This window comes from Nuphar pumila, chromosome 12, assembly GCF_984573655.1.
Source record: "Nuphar pumila chromosome 12, dmNupPumi1.hap1.1, whole genome shotgun sequence".
Classification (NCBI taxonomy): Eukaryota; Viridiplantae; Streptophyta; class Magnoliopsida; order Nymphaeales; family Nymphaeaceae; genus Nuphar; species Nuphar pumila.
The window spans coordinates 20,930,535-20,951,785 of NC_143260.1; the positions used below are offsets into that span (position 1 = coordinate 20,930,535).

A 21,251-nucleotide genomic window follows, 5' to 3' on the forward strand; every position below is an offset into this window, starting at 1 on the left:
GTTTCACTCAGCTAAATCAGCAACTAGATCCCATGGATCTAGTTGAGCTTCATGACCAAATAGATTGGTAGAGACCAAGACAAAAGCGCCATATATCTATCTCTTGGTTAAGAGCGTAAGACCTATTGACCCATATGGAGTTGAGGCATGTGACCCTGTCAATTACCAATATATATATATATATATATATATATATATATATATATATATATATATATATATATATATATATATATATATATATATATAAAAAGGCAGGCAGATTCACACCAGTTATTATTCAACGTACCACTTGGGTTTGAACCTGCAACGTCCCACCACAAGGCGGAGCCCCCCCCCCCCCCCCCCCCCCCCGCGTTGGTAATATATATACTTTTTTTTCCGATGAGAAAACTTGCCCCTGCTACACTAGTAAAACCAGAGGATCACCCACTAGTAAGATGGTTATAGCATGTTAATCAGTACAACTTCCTAGGAACTGCATTTAACGCCCACATAAGAATGTTCAAACTAGTAATCACAAGAAGCAAGTTCCTCAAGTGGGATGATGGTTGCATGGTTGTGACAAAGAAATGGTTCGGAAGATACCAACGGGGACTCGGCATTGTTGGTAGGATCTGTTAATGCACGTCTCCTTGTGGTGGGACGTTGCAGGTTCAAACCCACGTTGAATAATAACTGGTGGGGTCTGCCTAACCCCAGTTTGCCTTTCAGAAAAAAATAAACAGTTTGGAAGAAAACAAAAAATGTATTTGAGATGGCTTTTTTGGTTTATTACATGGAGAAATTGCACCCGGGATCGGGATCAGAGACCTGGCCGCGCTGATCTTAGCTTGCCTTTCCTATATTTGCTGTCTCAACGGCAACAAACTCTGTTTGCGCCCCCGTCAACCCCCAAGGAAACTTACTGCTTCACCTTACAGAAAGGGCACCCACACGGAGACTCCAATTCAGGGCAAGGAAGACCTTTCCTATCCATGAACTCAAGACCATGTGGGCATCGCGCCTCGGAGTTAATTTGAGATGAAGTCCTGAAGCTTAGATAATTTTCATTAAACAGACATCCTAAGATCTTAAATGAGATGTTATTGCTGATTTACATGATTGAAGATAACAAGCATATCACATATTGAGTCTATTAGCACTAGTTTCAAGCTTATTCACAAGAATGATATCACAGTGAATGGGAGCAAAAGTATATAAAACTGGAACATTTGCCTATAATTTGTTGTTCATTAACTTAGTTTTATTCAACTGACAAATTTTAGCTTTAGCTCATCGCCGTAAGAATTGATGTTCAAGAACTAATGAACTGAGTGCAGCAGGTTTAAGTTAAGCATTGATTAAGACTATAATGACAACCAAAAAGATACAACCAAATTAATGACCCAACAGACAATTGCATATTATTGAAGATAATACAACAGGCATCAATATGCTGCACAAGTCGAAGAAACAAAGAAAAACCAAACAAGGCAAACTAACTGCTAGACCATATTTTACGTCACATGAAAACGTGACAAAGTTCAGGAACTTCAGCATTTTCGGTATCAGAAACAGTGTAGATCAAGAACCGGGTCACCTTTCTATGGATGTCAAAAGTGCACCATAGATTATCAAACAAAATCAAATCACATAAGACCAGTGGGACATGAAGGAAATCTGATCCATGCTCTCTCCCGGAAAATCCATAGGTTCCTCTATTCGTTTGATAAGCCGAGCTGGGATCCCAACCGCGGTGTTCCATGCAGGTACATCCCTCAACACGACCGAGCCCGCGCCGATGTTCGCTCCATTACCGATCTTCACGTTTCCGAGCACAATAGCTCCGGCTCCGATCAAGACACCATTGCCAATCTTTGGATGCCTATCACCTTTCTCCTTGCCATTTCCACCAAGTGTGACATGGTGCAATATTGACACATTATCACCAACAACTGTGGTCTCTCCGATCACGATTCCTGTAGCATGATCAAGCAGAATTCCTGATCCGAAGATTGCACCGGGATGTATGTCTACTGCAAATACATCAGACATTCTAGACTGAAGAGAATATGCAAGAGAACGCTTTCCTTGCAGCCAGAGACGATGAGACACCCTGTGTGCTTGGAGAGCTAGGAAGCCTTTGTAATTGAGGAGGCAGTGGGAGAAGGACAGGCAAGCCGGGTCGCGTTTCCGGACGGCTGCGATGTCAATTACAATGGCTCGGCGAATGTCAGGAGTTGAGAAGGACTCAAGGAAGAGGTTGTACAGGATTGTAGGGAGTAGGGTGCATGAAGAGAGCTTGTTGCCCAAGTGGAAGGCCAGGCAGTGTATGAGAGAGGAATGAGAGAGGACAGTGGAGAAGAGATAGCCGGCCAGGGCTGGTTCGTCTTTTGCATCTTGGTTAGCCTCGAACTTGATATGATCCCAGAGGCATGACTCTTCGGCTTCATGGCCAGCATCTGATGATGCATGAGGGGAAGCCAAGCAATTGGTGCTCACCATGTTTGGCAAAGAAGGAAGATACTTCCTTACCACTCCTCTTACTTGCCCTTATATATTGTTGTCTTATAGTCACAGGTATGTCCGGAACTGCTACATATAAACGACCCCCTCTCTCTCTCTCTTATATATATATATATATTTTGTGGGCTGCATCGACCCAAGCTGACCTCACCGATGTGCTCATCAGGGTTTCTTTGCTAGGTAATGCACCTGAGACTATGTTTTCTAGACAGAGAAATACAATTTTTTGATCCCTGAAATAGGGATGGCAGTGGACCGGGGGAAATGGGCTCCTCTTTGTCCTGTTTGGACCGAGGATGGAGGACATTAAATGAGGATGAAGGTGGGAATGGAGATTAAAATCAAAACCCATGTAAGGATGGAGGTGGGGATTGCTTACGCTTTCTCCCTCCCCATCCCATCTCTGATCCCCGTTAGTAAAATAACTAAAATAAATGCTACATAGGGATTGCTAAAGTGGCCAGGCCAATCACAGGACAGCATTTCATGGGCCTCACTCACAATGCTGATGTGATTAGCCCAGCTAGGCACTTGAGCGATCCCAGATCTCTCTCAAACATTTTGGGTTGTTGATTTCTTTTCTTTTTTCAGATCATTGATCTTTTATAGGCTGCTGAAAAACTAGCTTGAATGTCTTATCCGCGCTATCCAACACTCATTTCCTACTGAACATGCCGTTTAGATTACATCTATAGGTTCTGGTTGCAGATCTAAAAACTGATATATATATATATATATATATATATATATATATATATATATATATATATATATATAATCACTAGAATATGAGAACTATTGAACGACAATTTTCATGAATGTTTTTTTTCTTCTCTTGAATCTAATCAATAGGATGTGATCTACATGCTTGGTTTTATACGGACAGACTCTTGAATCATGCGATTATGATGCATAAACCAGATTTTTTTAAGGTTTTCATGATCCAACAGTTGATTTCTGGCAAATTCACCATGCCTAACATATATTCATGATCGGATTTACAAAAAAAGAGTTGCAAATGCTCATATTTTTAGTTCTCATCTTCCAGTGACTCTCTCTCTATCATAATGTTGTGTGGGAGCAATAGATGTTAGTTTTTATTTTTTATTGAATCTGACATTATAGATGTGATCTATGGTTTGTTTAGTAGTAATTGACTTTCCGACTATCCAATTGTGGCATACTTTTGAAAGACTTAAAAAATCAAAAGCCCACAGTTTTCTAAATTTTAGAGACTCAAAACTTCATAGTTCTCTTTCTCTAAAAAAAAAACACGAACAGCCGATTCCTTGCAAATGAATGCAAAACATGCTTCTGAGCATTAAAAACTAACGCCATCCAACCAAACATGGTTCATTAATAAAGAACTCCGAATTCTAGCTAGTGAAAACCGCGAGATGCCACAAGTGCGGTCAGACCAGTTTTAAGGTATCGCGTGCTTTGTACGCAAACCCACACAGAATTTCGTGATTCCCAAGTTTTATTGTGGTGGTCAAATGTCTGAGATTAGGTTCATTTAACCTGGACAACAAAAAGAGTTAGAAGCAAATCCATGTTTAAACCAAACACTAAAATATTGAGCCTTGACTTCCCAAAATATGATGATAATTACATATTTTAGTATATATAAAATTGGGTGCTGAATATGAACGATAGGTATCCTTTCTTGTGGTCAGTTGTTCAACTCATGCCCTTAATTTTATCTCTCTCTCATGGTCGCTAGAACCATTGAATTTAGACAACTAAAACCTACTTTGTTTGTGTGAGTTTGGACATGAATTTGTGGGGGTGTGGATGTGGGTGACACCTAAATTTTTTTATAATTTTTTAAGAAATAAAGATAATTTATTTAGTAAGTGACTATAATTAAATTTTGTGAACAAATATTTCTTTAAGGAGAGAATGATATAACATCTGTGATTTTTTAAAATTAAAAAAATATAGATTTTTAATATTTAATGTCAATGTAGAATTTAAATTATATGTTAAATTATCATTTGAGTAAAGTTTAAGAATTTGTTGGATACGAAGTTAAAATAGACTCGAATTTCACTTAGAATTTAAAGATAGTTTAATTAATAGAATTTAGAGTTTAAATTAAGAATTAATTAGAATAGAGATTCAATTTAAAAATATAAATGGATTAGGATCTTGTAATTTATTAAATCAAGTAAACTAAGAACCAAGGATGGTGGGATCGATGTCCCCACTCATTTGCCTTATTCAATAAAATAATTAATTTAGTTAATTAAGTTAAATAAAGTCCTAATTGGTTAAGATAAGTAGTAGACCTTAATTAATTAAAAGTACATAAGCTAAGGTAGGTACTTTATAAGAGACATACTTAGTTTAGGCAAATGAAGAAGTCAGTTTTGAAAATCTTCTCTCATGTATTTGGGAGACTCCATATAGAAAAAAAAACAAGAATAACTAAGTTTCCTAAATTAAACTTTAAGACAAATTAAGCTACTTGGCTATGGATAGGAATATAGTTTTTTTTATGTCTTGTGCAATTAGAAATAGGCATCTCCTAGGATAGGACGTCCACCCTAGTGGGCCCTCTTGGTATGTCTGGAGCTTATATATTGAAGCAAGCCAAGGTAAATCAAAACTTGCTTAAAATTTTAATATAATCATAGGCACATTATATCCATATCTAAATAACAATTCAAACTCACCTTAAATTTATATTAAATTAAAAATCTCATGCAATTTTGATTAAAATGAATTATAATGTAAATCAAATTTTTTGCATTGACTTTAATTTTGATTTCATCCTTTGATTAAATTTTGATTCTCCATAATACACAAATTAAATCTCAATTTAACCTTAATTAAGATTCTACATTTCACCCAAATATAAAAATTTATTATTTATTATTTATTATTTCAAATTTAATTTCAATGTCAAATTCAATCAATGCTTAATTTCATGTGTATTTCAATCTTGAACTTATATTCTTAATTCTACCAAATTAAAAATCTAAATCCAAATACAAATTAGAATATATTAAAACTTAAATTAAATGCTGAATATAAATTCACTCTTAATTACCTTTAAATTCAAATTCATGAGTAATTCGAATTTGAATTGACATTCCATTAAATCCTAATTTAGATAAAAATTTGAATCCAATTATAATATCTGAGATCCATTTATTAAATCTAAATTAAAGTCACATCCGAATTTAATTTCTAAATTGAAATCCAATTTCAATAAGACTATAATTTCAAATACACCCTCAATTCAAATCCAAAGTAATTAATTAAAACTCAAAATTCAATTTGCCATAAACTCCAAAATTAGATCCAAATTAAACACAATCTAAATCTAGATTGAATTTTTTTTCTTAAATGCCTAAAAAAACCAAAGCAGCCTAGGATTTTAGAGAAACGGTTAAGATGAAAATAAAATTCTAAAATTTTAGACTTTAGAGGAGAGAATGATCTTGCCTAATGGGATTTAATATCCCTAAGACTTTATAAAAAGCGGCTCACACGCACCCCTTCCTCTATTTGGCTCTTCTTTTCATTCTCTCTCTTCAATTGTCTCTTCTTTCAACTCTCTCTTTCCACCCTCTCTCCCTTCACACGGCATTGGATGATTGAGACTCACTTGAGGGTTGTATTTGGACGAGGAAGCACAACCACGTTTTGGAGGACATTCTGCTTATACATATTAAGTGGTGATTCGCGTCCCACGATTTTTGATGATTGAGGTGGGAGTTCTAAACCGATACTTGTAGGCTAAGGTCAGAACTTGTCTTTGAAACCTATATATCAGTCATAGTATAACTGGGACTGATATCAGTTCAGATCCGACGAGCATTGAAATCGGTTTGAAAAAAACCTTAATTTCAGTGCAGTAACATGTGTTCTTTTTTCATGTACGGTTTGGGCAAATTCGATATCAGGCCTAATTGGGTTAGACCACTATGCAAACCAGATTTGTCACATAGCAATTAAAATTCTGAAAAAAAAAGAAGTTTTTAAAAAACTTTTACTGGACGTTGATGGCTTTGGATATTTGCTGATATACACATTGTTTTTTTAAAATACCTGCTGCTGAAAACGTTCTTAATTTTTCATGCACATACCTACCGGGAAAATATTTTGTGGTTTACGTACCGCTTTATGAAAATGCATTGTCTTCGTTGAATGTATTTGCAAAATAAAGAATCATTATTAATTGTTTCACTTAGTTAAGCTGTGAGTTTTTTTATTGTTACAAAATCCATCAGCTTTTTAATGCAAACTATTATAAGGTAACTGCCTATATATTAAAAAAAAAAAATACTTGCTACCACTGTGATGCCATTGCGTGAGAAATAGTGATAATGCTTCAGAATGTCTAACGTATAAGAAACACAAAAAAGCAAACAAATAAAGAAAAACAGCAGGTTCATAAAAAAAAAAGACCATTTGACTGTGTGAACAACTTCCAGGTTCATCAAATCCAGTTGCTGAATAGATCAACATTCGAAATATGAGTTCTCTCATTCAGTGGTGATCCTGTTACGGAAATTGTAAAAGAGGTTGGAAACTTCTGAGGCACGATTTTGGTAAAATTGACAGCCATTCAACAGATGTAGGTCTAATCATATAATATGAAAATATTATTTGAAAGGTATGAGAACCTAATCAAAGAGACTTTCAAGACTCCAAGTTGTGTGAGACATTGAACAAACATCCAATCTAAAGTACACTTGATGAAAAGTTGCTAGATGGTCTTCAATTCACTAGCCTGAAGTTGTCACCTTTAAGAAATTTCTCTTATCTCAAAACCATTTAAATTAAATGATCAAAGATATAGACAATCTGGTCGAAAACTAGATTTTCATCAATTATACTTAAAATGCCAAGTTATATGCAAGCACAAGCAATTCCAAATTGTTAGAACAATACAACAACCAAAGTGCCATGTTGATCATGGGCAGACCCAGCTGTACCCGTGAAGGTGGTGCAAATTGGGATCAGTATGATCCCAGTTTGCACAATATCCATAAGTGCCGAGCAAGCTGTGACCTTGCTGGCACACCTCTGCTAGGTTGCAACAAGCTGCATGGTTGCCTCAAACTGACCGCAGCTCAGCTGCAGAAGACAACATCGCATATGACAGTTTAAAAAAAATAAAAAATATATATATTTTAAGTTAGCATTTAATGGAGATCATTAACCATGCAGTTGGCAACCGACCACTACTCGGTAAAACGTTTGTATCTTCCTTGTTATGAGAAGTTTTTACAAATTATTTATGGCGTATGAAAGCAGACGAAAATGTGCATGTATTACAGAAAAATGAGCTCAGGTCTCACATTATGTACAACATGGTGATTGTTGTAACAAGGCAGATTTTGTCTAACTGGGTTTCGAACCGAGTACGGGCCGGTTAATTAAGCTATGCAATGTATGAATTCTTTATGTTAATACATGGTTTGGAATGCTAAGAGCATACAATTATGACCTGTAGTGTTGTGTAAATATATGTGAGTATAGAATTTTATGCCAATTACTTGATAGTTATATAATATTAAAACACATGTATATGTAGGATTTGAAAAATACGTAAAAAGTACGTAAAAGACAGAAATATATATGTATATATTTAATACTAAAAATGTATGTTTGGATTACGTGTTCGTGACTTGAATGGTGTACGTAAGAATTACGTATGCTGAAGGTTTGGATGTTTTGTATTATAAAATATGGATATTCACATGTGCATGCATGGGATTTTATGTGTTATATACGTATGTTCTAGATTATGAAATATAATTGATTCGATATATCAGATACACGTGCTTGAATTTTTGTACGCATGTTTTGGATTCACGTACACATGCTTCAAGATTCAACGTATGAACATATGGAGTTTAAATAATATGAAATATGATGTTATATGTTATGATATGTTTATATTTAATGTTGATATACCACATGATGTGATATATGATATGATGCATGTTGCGTGTATGAATTACATTATGATAGAAATGAAATATGTGATAGTTTCCATTAATGTGAGATTAATTGAATGTACGAATCCAAACAAGTAGCTCATGACTATGTGGACGGTCAACTTAATTGATATATGTGGATGCCCCAAAGTAGTGGCCGATAACCTTATGATTGGTTACTTATACATGTTTGTGCCTGGATTGGTGGCCATCGACCCTATGAGTGGTCAATTATGTTTATTCATGTATGGCAATTCGCTGAATAAATAATCCGTTGAGGGACTGTTCTCAAGAGAACAATCTCTATGAGTATGTGCACTTTCAAGACCAGGTAAATTTGTCTAGGACAATCTCTATGAGGATGTACAGGTCCAAGACTAGGTAGTCACACGTGGGTGAATCTTGTGAGGGTGTACAGGTCCAAGACTAGGTTAATATGGCTAGGACAATCCCTATGAGGATAACTATGTTCAAGACCAAGTAATCCAAAGAAAACTTGTTTTCAAGATACGATGAATCTCTGAGTATAAACAATGAAGGTGAAGTCTGATGCATCACGTTGGAGGTATTGAAAGTTCTCTCTCGACTAGGTCATCCCTCACTTGAGACTGGTGAAAGGTGTCTGGTTAGGGTCAAGCTATAACTTGTTTGAATATAACCCTCTTGAGTCATGGTCCTGATCCAAGTTAAGCCTGTGTAGTACCTATGGAAATAAGAAATGAAATCTTAAATGTTTGTGCATTTATATAGTAATGACATGCATCATGTAAAAAAAATTTAAATAAAGTTAATTAAAGACATTCATTAATGAAAGATCTCTTGTTATGCAATGATAAGTGAATGCATTATCTATTTATTCATACATAAAGTTGATATTTGCCTATGAATTAATTTGTGCTATGCAATTGTGATCATGCATCAATTAAATATTTATTTTTAATCAATTTGTGATATGCAATGTGTGTTGAAAACATGTGTAAAATGATTGTTTGTAAATTGAATGAAGCATGTTTATGTATATTGATTCAGATTACCTGTATTGGAATTCTCTATCAAGCTTTTATGAGTCTGAGCCGTTTTATGGGTTTTCAGGTAAAGTATGACGTATAACTGCAGAGCGGATGTGAGATGTTAGGACAACATCGATGGCTAGTCCTTTTCTTTCTTTGGGATAGTTTTAGAAAAATATTTATTGTTATTGTATATTAAAAACACTCTGATATGAATTTTAAATTATTGAGACTGAATTAAAATTTAATAGTTAATGTTATTCGCATTTTAATTCAGTTATAATTATTGTTCGTTCGGTAAGTTGCCCAGAATGTTTAACCCAAATAAAAAAGTAGTTTTCGTTGATTTAAAAAAAAAAATCATGATTTTTTTTCAGGTTACAATCTTAGGGTGTTACAGAGTGGGTGTGTGCGCACACACACCCATGAGTTTGGACAAGGTAAGAGGTAACTAAGGGTGCGTGTGATGGCCGGGCACACTTGTTCAGGACCAACTCGAGACACTGTCCCCAAGACAAAAGTGTCAGGACGTACCCATCAAGGTCTGCTGCTTTTGCCCTGCCAAAATGGAAATCAAGAAACCATTGTCTTCCTTTTTGGTGGGAAAGTTGCCTTATGTGTTTGATGGCTGCCGCGGGGCCATCACAGATAGGACACAATAGTGTATCCCACAAATCAAACACCCTCTTGTAACAATCAGAGAGGGTGTTTTGTATGTACAAATGACTTAGCAACCTTTATTTTTTTATTTTCCTTTGTGCAAATGACCTTATGAATGTGATCTAAATGTATTTAGTGGGAACATGATTTTGAATTGTTGGAATCCAACCCATATATAGTTTTTCTAGCATTGCAAAAATTAACGTGGTAAACACACCAATTTTTTTTAATTCAAAACATGTTTTTTCATCGAAAAACTAGGACTTCATGGTGTAAACTATTAAGAATGCCTACTGATAAGAGTACCAAATGACTGATGTGCATCTTACTTATAAGCCAAAGCAATTCTCATAGATGCACTCATGAGTTCGATGACCTGTACAAAATGTTGGATTACCCTTTCACTTGGAATGTTTACAGCCACATGAGTTGGATGACTTTTATTCTAGTTCATAGAGCGCCTGATGCCATCTGTGGCTGTTCCTCATGAACCTCAGAAAAACAAATCATAGCCTTTCAAATTAAAAAGTCATTCACTTACTTCCATTTTTGATGAACCTCTCAGTGCTCCAAAATTTTTAGGTTTAGTTCATGAAATCTAGAACGTGTATCAGGACATCCCAAGTCCATCTTTTGATACCATTCATGTGTTCAATTATGTTTTTAAGACCCAGTGGAATGACATTGCTGAAAGAAAACACCATGTTTAAGTTGGCTCATCTCATTGTATGCTGATCATGAATATTCACTAAGATGTATGGCAGCCAGCACATTTCATTTTGCAAATGAATTGATAGACAAAAGGGCATTGAACTCTCTGAAGCAGTGGAGAATCATGAAAATTTCACTACTTGAAAATTTCTACTTTATGTGGTTGTGTTCCTTAATAATTTGGATAATTATATTATTACTTGATAATTCCTTAATCTCAGTTTCTTGCTCTATATTGACTCAAGTATGCTGAAAAAATGTTGCCACAAATCATTGAACAAAAGATCATACCTCAACTATTTTCCCAACTTTTCCACCAGAAAGGACATGACAGGCACCACACTGCAGTCAGATGATAAACAGCTGGACAATCGGGCTTCATCATTACTGAATTCCATATTCAGTTTGGAATAAAAATGTATTTTGAAGAAACAAGGGCTGATACAATGATCAAAGATGTTATCGCTGCAGAAAATAGCAACAATCTTGCACAGTTGCTTTCATCAAACTGTAAGGTGATGGCAGGACATCAAGCACGAGAAGACAATTAAATGTGAACTGCTGCTGTCTATCAAAAACTAGAAATTACTGATGAAAAGTGGCATTGAGAATGAATAGAAGCTAAGTTGGACAAAGAAATTAATAAAAGCTTTGGAATACTTTTTTCTAATTTAGTATTAACTTTGAACCATTACCTAACAAACTTGTCAAAAAAGACAGTAGTAAAGACCGAAGATCAGGAGAAGTGAGAAGAGGCAGAGAAAAGTAAATGAATTACGAGAAAATAAAAAGACCAGAACTAGACTTATAGGAGCTAGTGCCAAACACACTTGCAATGAGAATTTCAACATAAGTTTTTTTTTTCAACGGAAAATACATGTCTTACACATTTAAGTTGAATCCACAGGGACATATCATTGCATATGCCTCCATAAATTCAAAAGTATTTTTAATATTATTTAGCTTTTTAACAATACATTATAGGCTATGTCACATGGGTGCGGGTGCGGGGGTGCGGCACTTTCAAAAACCTAGGGTGCAGGGGTGCGGCAGGGGCAAAAATGTAATATATATAATTTTGAAGTTTTAACAGTTAACAACAGTAACACTATTATATATATAAGAGAAACCTTGACAGTTTCAAGGTTGGCATAGTCAGATAGACCATTTTCTTAGTCAACTATATGTCTTGGACTGGTCAAAACAGGGGTACATTAACCAGGTTATATGAACATATACATGCTTGAGTGATTCAATGCAACTTCATATTTCTAACATTAAACCTTCCGCAGCATGTGTCATTAAATGAGTTATGAAACGAACTGCAGCAGAATTATGACCACGCAACAGAAACTAAAATCGAGTACAAACACATATAAGCATACACCTGTACGAAGAGCAACCAGCAAAAGAACTTGAATGAAGAGAATACCTTGTGTTTCTTGAAACAGGAAAGTGAGCAACTGCACCTTAAAATATTGACAAATCAATAACTTCTGTAACTTGGTAGATTTTATAATCCTATGAACTGAACTTAGATAATGAATCAATCACCAAAAAAATAAATTAAGCCCATTACATGCCCATAACATAGCAACGCATTTTAAGCAATGGTTGATAGAACGATTTTTCAAAAAAGATGAAAGTAACATTTGACCTTAAGTCATCAAGCATAAGCAACTAATAAAATAGATTGTAAACGAAATAAAAAATCAAGAAGCTCCACAAAACCCATTTTAGCATAGAATCAAAAGCCCCAAAATCAAATAGTCAAAGATCCCCAAAAAATAAATACAAATTTCATTAACTATATACCTCTATAGCATCATCAATTCATCGAAAAATTTCGGAATGCCCAAACCCCCCAAATAACATTATTGAAAAATTTTCGGAATGCCCAAAACCCCCAAATAATATTATTGAAAAAATTTTGAAATGTCCAAAAAACCTATAAATAAAAAGTTAAAAACCCTAGATGCTAATGACCCACATATAATACAATCAGAGAGAAGAGAGACAATGAGAGTGACAGAGAGAAGAGAGACTATGAGAGAGACAATGAGAGTGACGGAGAGAAGAGAGACAGTGAGAGTGACGGAGAGAAGAGAGACTATGAGAGAGACAGTGAGAGTGACGGAGAGAAGAGAGACTGTGAGAGTGGCGAAGAGAAGAGAGACCGTGAGAGTGAGAGAGAGAGCAAGTCGGAAGGAGACATACCTAAGAACTGAGGAGGAGCGGCCGGAAGGAGTCGGAGATTGTCGGCATCGGCTTCAGGCTTCAAGAGGATTTTGCCCTAATCCTCCTTCTCTCACTCGCTTTTCATCGGACGAAAAAAAAAATAGTCTAAAAATTGGACCTAAATGACCCTGGGGGCGCCGCACGCGCACCCGCGTCGCATCGCGTCGACGCGGGTGTGGCACCTGCTTTGCCGAGTCCCTGTGACTTAGATTATAGGAAAGCATATATTTTTTACAGAATAAATTAGTCACTACTTAGAATGGTTTACAACATAAAGAAAAAAAACATATGGATTGTATTGTTACATCAATCTGATATTGACTGCAAAAAATTAAGCTTGATTATTTCATATATATTCACAGTCAATATGATGTACAGAACATGAATTGGAATATACAGAAAGAATGGAAATTCTAATCAGCTTAGAAAGCTAAATCTCTGCAGATTCCAGCCTGTAAAACTGACATTGTTTCTGATTCAGTATCAATGCAAAGATGAGGCATGAGTTTTTCTTCTTTGTAAGGCTACTTAGCAGCCATTTCGTCTCTAGGTGGAACTTTCAGCCATGATTTCATGGCATCATAGACTGTAAACCCAATTGCTACAGATGGAACCACCTGAAGGAAAAAAGTCTATATTTTTCAACACAGCCAGTTCCAAGAGATCTTGCTAATAAGTTTAGATTGACTATCACTAACCTTTAAGTAATTGATGCTCAGCCCTGAAAATAATTGCTTCCAACCTTGCTTTTGAACAATTGCAACCAAGCTTTCCATAGTTCCCTTAACCTCCCTTCCAGTGTCAGATAAAACTGCTATCCTTTGTACCTGTAAGCATAATTTGTAGTATAAACTGCTATCCAAACCTGCTATCACTCCTTTATCTATTAATCCTAGATGAAGATGGGCTTTACCTGCATTTGTCTCCTGACAACATCAAGTGGGTATGTTATTGTTTGCCCCAGTAACCCAGCAACGGATCCACAAATGAGATTGACAAATATATCTTTTCTGTGATCCGTGGGGACATGTCTTTTCATCTCCTCATAGAAGTAGAATTTCAGGCCAGCATATGGGAAGATTCCGTAGAGTGATGGGGCTGAATATGTGAATTATGTTTAGTTTAAGGAATAACAACAAAGTATGATACTAAGATAGATCTGGAAACTACAAGATTTCAGTGACTACCTATCTCATGCATTTAATATTTAAGTATTTTGGTTTTAGATGCTTCAACATTCAGTGACATGCAGTTGCAGCCAACACCCACAGAGAAGACTGACTTTCCATAGAATCAACTCTGTTTGTGCCTAACCCAGCAGTTCCAGAACTGCCTGATTCAATGAGTGTGAATTAGAAGTATGTGGTGTAGTTATTACTTAAAGGACTGGCAAACTGGTGTTTTTTTGGATTTATAACCTGAAGAAACCACATCCTGCATGAAGACCTGGTCACGCTGGCTTAGCCTGCCATACCTACGGTTGTCATGCCGGCAGCGTAAAACTCCGAGGCTAGGACCCCTGCCCCCAGGGTTTCCCCTATTATACTAAAAGAGAATATTCTTAAATAGTTTTTTTAATTTTTCAAGTACTCAAAAATTCAACAGCAGAAAAGTTGCCAAAATTGCATTTTCAGCATTAATTTCCAAGGCAATTGGATGATAAGCTTCAAATAGCATTTATTGCTATTATTCATAAATTCTAATTCTAAAAAAGGTTATGTTTTCAAGCAAATGCTTACTGGAATTTTGAAAGAGGCCAAGTTCACGGTAAATCTGACTATATAGACAACCAAGTTCATGGTAGATCTGACTATATAGACAAGTAACGAAGTCATGAAACATTATTTTTCCCTTATTATACTAAAAGAGAATATTTTTAAATAGTATTTTTTTCAAGTACTAAAAAATTCAACAGGAGAAAAGTTGCCAAAATTGCATTTTCAGCATTAATTTCCCAGGCAATTGAATGATAAGCCACAAATAGCTTTTATTTCTATTATTTTACAGTCATCTCATAAGTTCTAATTCTAAAAAAGGTTAAGTTTTAAAGCAAATGCTTACTGGAACTTCGAAAGAGGCCAAGTTCACGGTAAATCTAACTATATAGACAAGTAACAAAGTCAACTCCAATAGATGCCTACCCAAGCACTTAGAATAATTTATAGCCTGAAAAAGGTAAAGGTTAAGAATGATGAATGGAGTTATTGACTATAAAATTTGAACTGACCAACATGATAGCATTTAGAAAGCACAAGAAGCCATGAATTTAGACTAATGGTGGTTGAACCCAGTAAACAGTCCTTTGTTTTCTGTTTTTCCCCATTTTGATAGGCAATATAGGGGATAACCTCCTGGTGGAAGTGCCTGATGCAAGCTCGTTCATTTATTAAATGAGCTAAAAGCTTATAACAGAACTGCTAGGGGTTAACCTCCTGGTGAAAGTGCCTGATTCAAGATCATTCATTTACTTGATGAGCTAAACTCAGGCTTAAAAGTGGACTCCTTTCTCAAGAGATCTATGTTCAAGCTTGTAAGAGCCCTCGAATTTCATCTAGAGCTAGCAATAAGAACTGCACAAATCCACATTTGATAGCCTTTCCACAGATAAACTCATGTATGTTCATGTGTTATTCTTTTTTTGTCTTCAAAGGAGAGCACTCAAGCACAGTGGCAGGGTACTTTGTATTCTATCAGAAGGCCATGTATTCAAACGAGTTTCTGTTCTACCATTAAACAAGTTCCATTTTAGATTATAAACTCGTTTATATTGTTCACCTAATATGGATTTCTTTTTTCCTGGATTGTGGACAGTGGGAAGGTGAGTAGGCTGCAAAATTCTGCTCTTAGACGACTTAACTGTTAATTAGCAAATGAAGAATCTCTCTCTCTCTCTCTCTCTCTGTATATATCTATATATATACACTTATTTATTTATTTATTTTATAATTTTCATTCTTTTATATTGGTGGTGTGTGTGGGTGTGTGTGGATACTCTGCAAAAAGACCATGATAAGGATTCGATAGCAAATTAATTTGACAAAATATAATAAGGTGAAGCATTTCAAATGGGCAAAGAGATTATCCAAGTTTGTAATAAAAAATATTAGAGATGAACCAAGAGTTTGCATTTTAACAACAATAAAACCTCAATCAAGCCAACAAAAAAGTTCCAAAACTACGCATACCTGCTCCACGATAAAGGCCCCTCAGGCCACTGTCTCTATAAATCTTCACAATGCTGTGAGAGATTCCTCTATAAATCGGCTCAGAAGAAGACCCTACAGAGTTCAACAGACTAGTGCCTGAGGGTATCACCTGGATACAAATGACAAATAAGAGCTCACGACAGTCACTAGCTAGACATCAATAATTACCATATTAATTTCCAAGGCACTAAGTTTGTGCTGATTTTGTAAGTACAAGGTTCATCTGCTCGTGCAAATTGAACAGGAATGAAATCAAAGCATGGGTAAGTAACTCTGTAACCAACATATCATAATAAGATTCCAATCAACAAATAAAATATAATAGTCATGCAGAAGGTATCCTGATAAGATTCCAATCAACAACTAAAATTTAATAGTCACGCAGTCTAGAATTACCAATGCACACCGTCTAAATTAACAATGCAGACACTATTTTACTCCCATATGCGACTGATTAAAAACGTGCAGACAAACCTTGGCCGCACAACTCATTTTTTCAAATTCTCTTGAAAAAACGAGAATTTGAGAATATTAATTTGAAAATTCAAAGAACAAATGGAAAGCCAACAAAAGAGACCGAAACGTTAATCCATCTAGTAATCAAACAGTACAAAGACAATCTATCTACTATCATATGATCAATTTTCCATCAAAAAGCATTTCAGAATTGCATAGAAAACGAAGTCCACGATAGCTAAAGGCAACTTTGAGCACCTGATATGCCAACTTCGTCCGAACCAGATCAAGAGGGTAGGTGAAAAGAACAGCAGTTCCACCAGCAAGCGATCCAGCCACCATGTCAAGAACTGGACCTCTTCTGACATCAGGAAAACCTTCGATAATCCACCGTCGATACTGCTCATATGCCATATAGTGCAGAGCAGCATATGGCACAATCCTTGCAACACTAGCCCCATTCCCTCTGGGAAAAGACAAAGACAATAGAAATTTACAGAGAAACAGAAAAATCAGCAATTGACTATAAAACAAGCAACTGAAATTTGATATACCAACTAAAAGCAACAAATAGTACATGCCTCATATCTAGATTTATTCTTCTTCAAAAATATAGAGACTTTCGGAAGACTTTATTAAGAGCGAGTCATGACACAAAAGCACACCTATAGAAACCAAGCACTCCGTCTGTCGCCAAAATCTTTCTAAATGATGCCCGCAAGCCTAAACCACGGAAGTCATCTCTGCATGTCTGCAAGCACCACAATTACGTCCAAATTATAATAACAATTTATCATTAATGAGCCAATAGCCATTACTTTACCAACCCCGTATGTCAATTTTTATTTTATTTTCCTTTATGATAAAAGACATTTCAAACAAAGGAATAGAACAAAATCATGCTCTCTTGAGAAAAAAAAATATCGAACTTTGAGGAGAACAATACATAGAATGGCGAATTGATGAAGAAGCCTTGGAGGGGGGTATACTATTAAATAACTTTTTAAAAGTCAAAACCTGTAAACAAAATTGAGTTACACGGAATCCAGATCAGGCGGCCGATCCTTCCAAGAATGATTAATAGAGGTTATGGCCATAAGATTCTCTGGCCTCTGTACAAAATTAACACAAATCCTAGAGCATTTAAGAAGAGCAGAAAGAATATACTGCGGTTTGGCGCCTGGCCAAATATTATTAAAAGGATTTAAAACTAAAACATAACATTTTTGCCAAAGATAAAAACTAAAAAAATTAAAATAAACATCAATACGTGTGAAAGTTGTCAGCGTGTTTGACTTGTGTCACCCATGACACCCCCCTAAATGGCGTGTCATTGTGACGTATCTCACGGGGATGAGGGCTTTTAGTTTAGCAGGTTTGGAGTCCAATTTTTATTACTTTCAATTATAAAAAATATTTTTTTGCTAATGAGCCAGATGGAACCAAGTCTTCGAGCCCAAACACTGTTTATTCGTGTGATAAAACAAAACATAAAAACCTACTAGGTTTGCAAATGGTTCCGATTCAGGATGAGGGCTCTTGCAAATTTTGGTTGTTCCAGATCCGATGTATTTTGTCATCCAAACCCTTCGCATTCCCAATGACTATGACCTGATTAGGGCTGAGAAACAAGTTTAGCCGCTAATGACTCAGCTCATGTTCAGTTTCTAAGGAGTTTGCTCAAACTCTTAAAATAAGCCCAACAAACTGTATATGAACAACAGGTATTCAGCTTGGCTCGAATCATAATAAGAAATACATTTTAGATATACTTTACATGTATTTATTTGTAATCCTATTTCTTCCAACTTTAAAACAATGTACGTTTTTCTTCAAGCTCGGCTCATCAAACTCAAGCTCATTGTGAGTTGGAACTCAGTTTGGACATTTCAAGCTCGTTTCTGTTCAGCTCGTTTAGCAGGCCCTAGACTAGACCTCACCATCTATCTGTCTCATTCAATCCTAAGGGCATGGCATATTCATTTTTTTTATATCGAAAAAACCCTCACCGAAGGGAGAAAATAGGGATGGCCGATGGCCGTGGACAGGAGGAGGAGGAAAATGGGGCCTCACCCCGCTTTGCCCCGTTTGGACCAGGGATGGAGGTTAAAATCAAAACCCATGCGGGGATGGACTTACGCTTTCTTCCGCCGCCCTGCCTTGTCCTAATCTCTGACTCGTCTCCAATCCTTATTTAGGGATGGCAATGAACCAAAAAAAATGGGACCCCATCCCACCTTGCCCGTTTAGACCGGTGACGGAAGACATGAAAACTAAAATAGTGGCAGGGATGAAGATTAAAATTCAAACCCATGCAAGGACGAAGAAAGGGGCGGAAACCTTGTCCCCAAACCCGGTCAACTGACATCCCTAGAAAGAAAACTGGGGGCCAAGACTACGTGGTCTCTGAAAGCTGCGGTGCGCCAGTAAGATTTGATCCAGTGCCTTCGTCTCAGCACCCTCACAAGTCACAACCACCCTGCTGGCCAACATTGATATCCCGTGCAGTACCTGATCAAACACGTCCATTCCATTGATAAGATTAAAAAAAAAGCGAATCGAATCGAATCTGAATCGGCACTTGGACAAGGATTTGACCGAACATATTCATCTTCAACTAGAATCTATAACCGTCCCATCTTACATGGACGTTGATTTGGATCAAAACTCCTAACCAATAATCATTTGGATCAAGTCCAACCCGTTTTCAGTCTAGCAGCTCTTCCCAGTTCGGCAGTTCCTTCATAATTCCGAATGGCAAAGCGAAACCGTAAGTAATACCGACTGCAGCCTGCCGCCCGCCCGAAGGGCAATTTCGTCATTCTGAAATTCCTAATTTTCTTCTGCTGTAGTCGACAACGCCTACGACAAAATCTTCCTAATTTCTAATGTTATTCACTAAAATGGCAAAATTGAAGTTATATTTTAATAGTTTTTCATGTCTTCTACAAAGTAAACGAAAAATATATCGCATATTTTATCGTCCAAGAGAATACAATAAAGAAAAGAAATAAAAATCAAATTAAATAAACATTATGGTCATTTTCAAGGGCGTTAGGACGAAAGAGAATCTGAGGCGCAACGAAGCCTCCAGGGGCGTTTTCGTCAATTTCTATAGATCTCATTGCCAAAATTTCGTTTCTTCTTTTGGTCCTAATTACTTAAATATTTCCGTTATTTCAAAAAAGGAAAGAATCGGGGAGGAGAATTCAATCCAAAGAGAAAAAGAGAACGATAATTTCTCAAATCCCGGGACGCGGAAAAGGGGAAGGGAAAGAGGAAGAAAAAAAAGCCAAAGGAATAGAAAATCCGGCGTTACTCCGGCTAACCTGGAAGAGGATCTTGACGCGTTCGAGCGGGGCGACGGCCGTCTTGGCGATCCCTCCGGCGACTCCTCCGGCCACGAGCTCCTTCGCGAACACCGGAACCCTCTCCAGGGGCCCGTCCGTGAGCCCTCCGCCCTCATCCGCCCTCTGATCGGCCATCAACGGACGGCAGGAGATCGTCGCCGTGCGGGACGTCTCATGGAAGGAGGTACCCGGCACGTGCAAGAACCAGGATCACACGTGCGAGCGAGTTCTCTTCTCCCCCTCGTTCCTTTCCCGACAATCGAGACAGAGAGAGAGAGAGAGAGAGTTGTATGGGGTTTCTCGTCCTCTAAATGAGTCCGATTCTCCGGCGAAAATTACGAATATGCCACTCTGCTCGACTGACGAATCATCAGTCCAACACCATAAGCGCAGATTGGAGCGATACCACGAGGTCCATGTATAGTGGATCCGGTTTCTAGGGTTAGACCCGATTCGATTCATATAGAATATCTATACTTCACATGGTTCATAAGGTCTGTACCCCATCCGGGCTTGGACATGGACACGGGTATATTTTGAAATTAGGATTATTGCTGATATTTTGAAAAATGCCATGATTTTTAATTTTATATATTAAACTAATAACATTTTAAAATTACTTGTTTTTTAAAAATATCATGCATTTTAAGTATCATGATCATTGTTGTCAGTATTGGTATCGTATAGCAAGAAAATCAATCCGATACTGCCCTGAATTGGCTATTTTTTAATAAATGTAAAAGATGCTTAAAATTATTTTTTTATATTATTTTAATGGATTTAACATGTGGCACATTTTGATTGACATAAAATGTTTTATTTTTTATTTTTTAGCCTATTGATATCGGCCGAATCACTTGGCGAAACGATTCCGGGCTGATACGATACTGACAACATTGATCATGATATTAACTTTTTTTGCTTTCTATTTTTCTTATGCTTGTACGTATTTTCCTTAAACTTCTTCAAAGACAATATTGTTTACCACAAGATTTTCCCTTAACTGAAAATTTTCTGAATTTGTTGACATTCATGTGCTTTCACTTGCACACGAGAGAGAGAGAGATTAATATAATATGTTTTTTGTATTAAAAAAAATACATATTGGTGTAGGTATGTGGGTTCGGGTATGGTATCACTAATGCCCAAATCCAT

The 21,251-nt window shown here is 36.5% G+C and overlaps 1 protein-coding gene across 2 annotated transcripts; it reads right to left on the minus strand.

The window, feature by feature from the left end:
- Positions 1–1,355: 1,355 nt before the first annotated feature.
- On the minus strand, positions 1,356–20,347 carry LOC149820247 (mitochondrial carrier protein CoAc2-like). 2 transcript variants are annotated; one of them, XM_089983542.1, is made up of 7 exons: positions 20,076–20,347; positions 17,412–17,497; positions 17,005–17,212; positions 16,270–16,399; positions 13,998–14,182; positions 13,783–13,911; positions 13,402–13,701 (listed from the first exon to the last, which is right to left on the minus strand). In XM_089983542.1, exons 1-7 carry the CDS (start codon positions 20,229–20,231, stop codon positions 13,609–13,611), a joined length of 987 nt encoding a protein of 328 aa, XP_089839668.1. In that variant the 5' UTR covers positions 20,232–20,347; the 3' UTR covers positions 13,402–13,608. The 2 variants fall into 2 exon arrangements, with proteins under 2 accessions (XP_089839669.1, XP_089839668.1); XM_089983543.1 differs by lacking the exons at positions 13,402–13,701; positions 13,783–13,911; positions 13,998–14,182 and adding an exon at positions 1,356–1,961.
- Between the last annotated feature and the right edge of the window lie 904 nt (positions 20,348–21,251).

Coding starts and splice junctions, on each gene's coding strand:
- LOC149820247 (XM_089983542.1), bottom strand. CDS start 20,231: ATGGCCGATCAGAGGGCGGATGAGGGCGGAGGGCTCACGGACGGGCCC. Junction 17,498..20,075: donor GCGTCAAGATCCTCTTCCAG/GTTAGCCGGAGT, acceptor TGGTGCTTGCAG/ACATGCAGAGATGACTTCCG. Junction 14,183..16,269: donor GGGCCTTTATCGTGGAGCAG/GTATGCGTAGTT, acceptor TCACATATTCAG/CCCCATCACTCTACGGAATC.